Consider the following 2,720-nt stretch of genomic DNA (forward strand, 5'->3'; position numbering starts at 1 on the left):
ATAAAAGAATGACGATTGAGAGAAAATACGCGAAGAAGAAGAAGGAGGAACGCAAAGAAGAAGAAAGAAGAATGCGAAGAAGAAAGAGAAGGAATGCAAAGACGAAGAAGGAAGAAAGCAAAGAAGAAGAAGGAAGAACACGAAGAAAAAAGAACGCGAAGACAAAGACGAAGAAGGATATATTTTGCGTTATTGAAATGTGCGTGTGTATGCGCTGGTGTGATGAAAATGGTTTTTGTTGAGTTTGGGTCAATTTAATTAGACTTAATTGCAAAAAATATTTGGATGTGTAGTTAGACTATACACTTTATATATCATACTAATTACTAACTGTCTACTACTAAGTACTTACTGATATAACATAGTTACAGTAAGTTATCTAACCTTAAGGTTATAACTAATAATGATCATTATTAGTTATCATTATTAGTTATAACCTTAAGAAGGATTTAAGGATTCATTTAAATAATATAACTATCCGAATTTTTGCTAGCTAATACTCTAACGAAAAGAGGAAAAGGTTATCTTTGCTACTGCTTAAAAATAATTGATCTTGTAAAGTGTGATTTCCCAATACTTACAATTTTTTTTTGCTCCACTTAAATTTTGTATGGCGTAAGCCTATGCTTTATAAGATCAATATAGAGAAAAATTAAAAAGATTCAATTTCGTTTTTTGCATATTTTGTTCTAGTCCTGTTCCTTTATTCTCGACTCTATTCCCTTTATCTTATATCTTGAAATACTAATTCCTAGCTTTTGGTAACTTTGTAAAAAGAAATTCTTAATCAGTGTCCGGCTGTCCGCATTGTTTATCAAAACACATTTTTGTAATGACTAATTACTATTTTTATAAAATTTTATTAAGGATATATTCACCTAAGAAAACTTAGAAAAGGAAAGAAAATATTCTTACTGATTTTGTTCAGTTTCATCACACCCATTCATTTTTTTTCTTAACATTCCAGCCTAGTATAGCTTTCAAAATTTTAATCTCCCCATATCATTATATCAATATATCATCGGTCCTTATCATATGCGCTGTTTATATTCTCTCTCTGTTTTCTTTTTCCTCTAACTTTTTCCTTTATTGTCGAGGCATTCATTTAAGCTAGCTAGTGCTGTAAGTTCTTGTTGCGGTTATTTTTTAACAACAAAAATCCATGGCATCAATAAAGTTTCAAAAGTTTTCTATACATACAAGACTCTCATGAATTCACCTAAGGAGGATTAAACCGATATACATAAACAATTATATATTTTAACACATATGTTCACGCAATAACTTTTTAGACTTGAAACATGAATTATATATAAATTTTCTTTTTGTCAAATATTGAAATTCTATACAATAAAAATCAAAATTTAAATTTTTAGATCATAATATTTGGTACTAAATGTTCTAATAATATATTATGAAATCAATCATCTTCCACAAAATGTAAACATCCAACAATAGCAATTGAATATAGTTGGTGCAGAATTATATTTTTTATACATGATTAAATAATAATGAATTTGTTGTCTCCTTCTTTCTTAATTTTCTTTTTTTACCTATATCTATGGTTTGACTAAAGGGAGGAATAGAACAAGAGAAGCTTGATTCATATGATGTACATTTCTATGCACCTTCAAGGGAAGAAGTAGAAGAGGAGGTTAGAAAACAAGAGTCAATAAAATTGGAGAGGCTAGATACCATTGAGATGGATACAATTGAACAAGGCATTGAAAGCTATGGTACAACGGTTGCAAAGGCAGTGAGAGCCATCCAAGAATCAATGATCTCAAGCCACTTTGGGGAAAAGATCTTAGACGCTTTGTTTGATAATTTTGCTAGACTTTTGGATGATGAATTGGTCAAAGAGGACATAAAACCCATCACTTTTGTTCTGGTTCTTAGAAAAATATGAATATTTAGAGGGAAAACGAAAGTTGAAGAAAAGAAAATATTCTCAAAGTGTTATTTAATTCGCACTACTAACAAGCTACATTACATGTGTGTTTAAATTTGCAGCCAGTGACCAGTGAGTATCTATCTAATTATTGTGATAGTTTTTGCTTCAAGTGTGTATGTACACTATTTTATTAATTTCGTGCACCAAGCATATATAGCGGGACTGTGAGAGTACTTAGCATATTTAATACTCTATTAATTCTTTTTTGTTTGTCACTTAAGTTTTTATTTTATTTTTTCTCGGAATTTATTTGCAGGACCATAGACACACTTAGCTTCTTTAATAAACAATTTATTGAATGTTTTCAATTAAAATATCATTTTTGTCTCCAACATTTGGGGTAAGTCCCAAAGTTGTCCCTAACGTTTCAATCGTCCTATTTAAGTCTCTAACGTTTTAAAATTGATTCAATGTTGTCCTGCCGTTAGGGATCCGTTAACAGAATTGACGGCGGGACAAAATTGAGACGATTTTGAAACGTTTGGGACTTAAATAGGACGAAAACGTTGGGGACGAAAACGATACATAGAAATAAATTTTAGTTTTATCCTTCAATAATATCAATTTTTTACTGTACATAGTATTCAATTATTTTTTAATCACATCTAAGTAAATTACATTTAATCACACTACTTTCATTTTAAATAAATTTTTTTATATTTTATATTAACTTATAACTTTAAGTGTAAAATTATAAAAAAATAAATTTATTTAGAATGAAAGTAATGTGATTAAGTATAATTTACTTAGATGTGATTAAAAAATA

The 2,720-nt window shown here is 29.0% G+C and overlaps 1 protein-coding gene across 1 annotated transcript; it reads left to right on the forward strand.

Annotated features, from left to right (window-relative positions):
• Positions 1 to 1,576: 1,576 nt before the first annotated feature.
• On the forward strand, positions 1,577 to 2,156 carry LOC107624636 (caffeine synthase 1; the record flags this gene model as incomplete). The annotated part of the gene is given in 1 exon segment (XM_016327094.2): positions 1,577 to 2,156. A coding segment is annotated over 1 exon segment (333 nt), but the record flags the coding sequence as incomplete, so codon positions are not given.
• Between the last annotated feature and the right edge of the window lie 564 nt (positions 2,157 to 2,720).

This window comes from Arachis ipaensis, unplaced genomic scaffold (genome assembly GCF_000816755.2).
Source record: "Arachis ipaensis cultivar K30076 unplaced genomic scaffold, Araip1.1 Aipa1155, whole genome shotgun sequence".
Classification (NCBI taxonomy): Eukaryota; Viridiplantae; Streptophyta; class Magnoliopsida; order Fabales; family Fabaceae; genus Arachis; species Arachis ipaensis.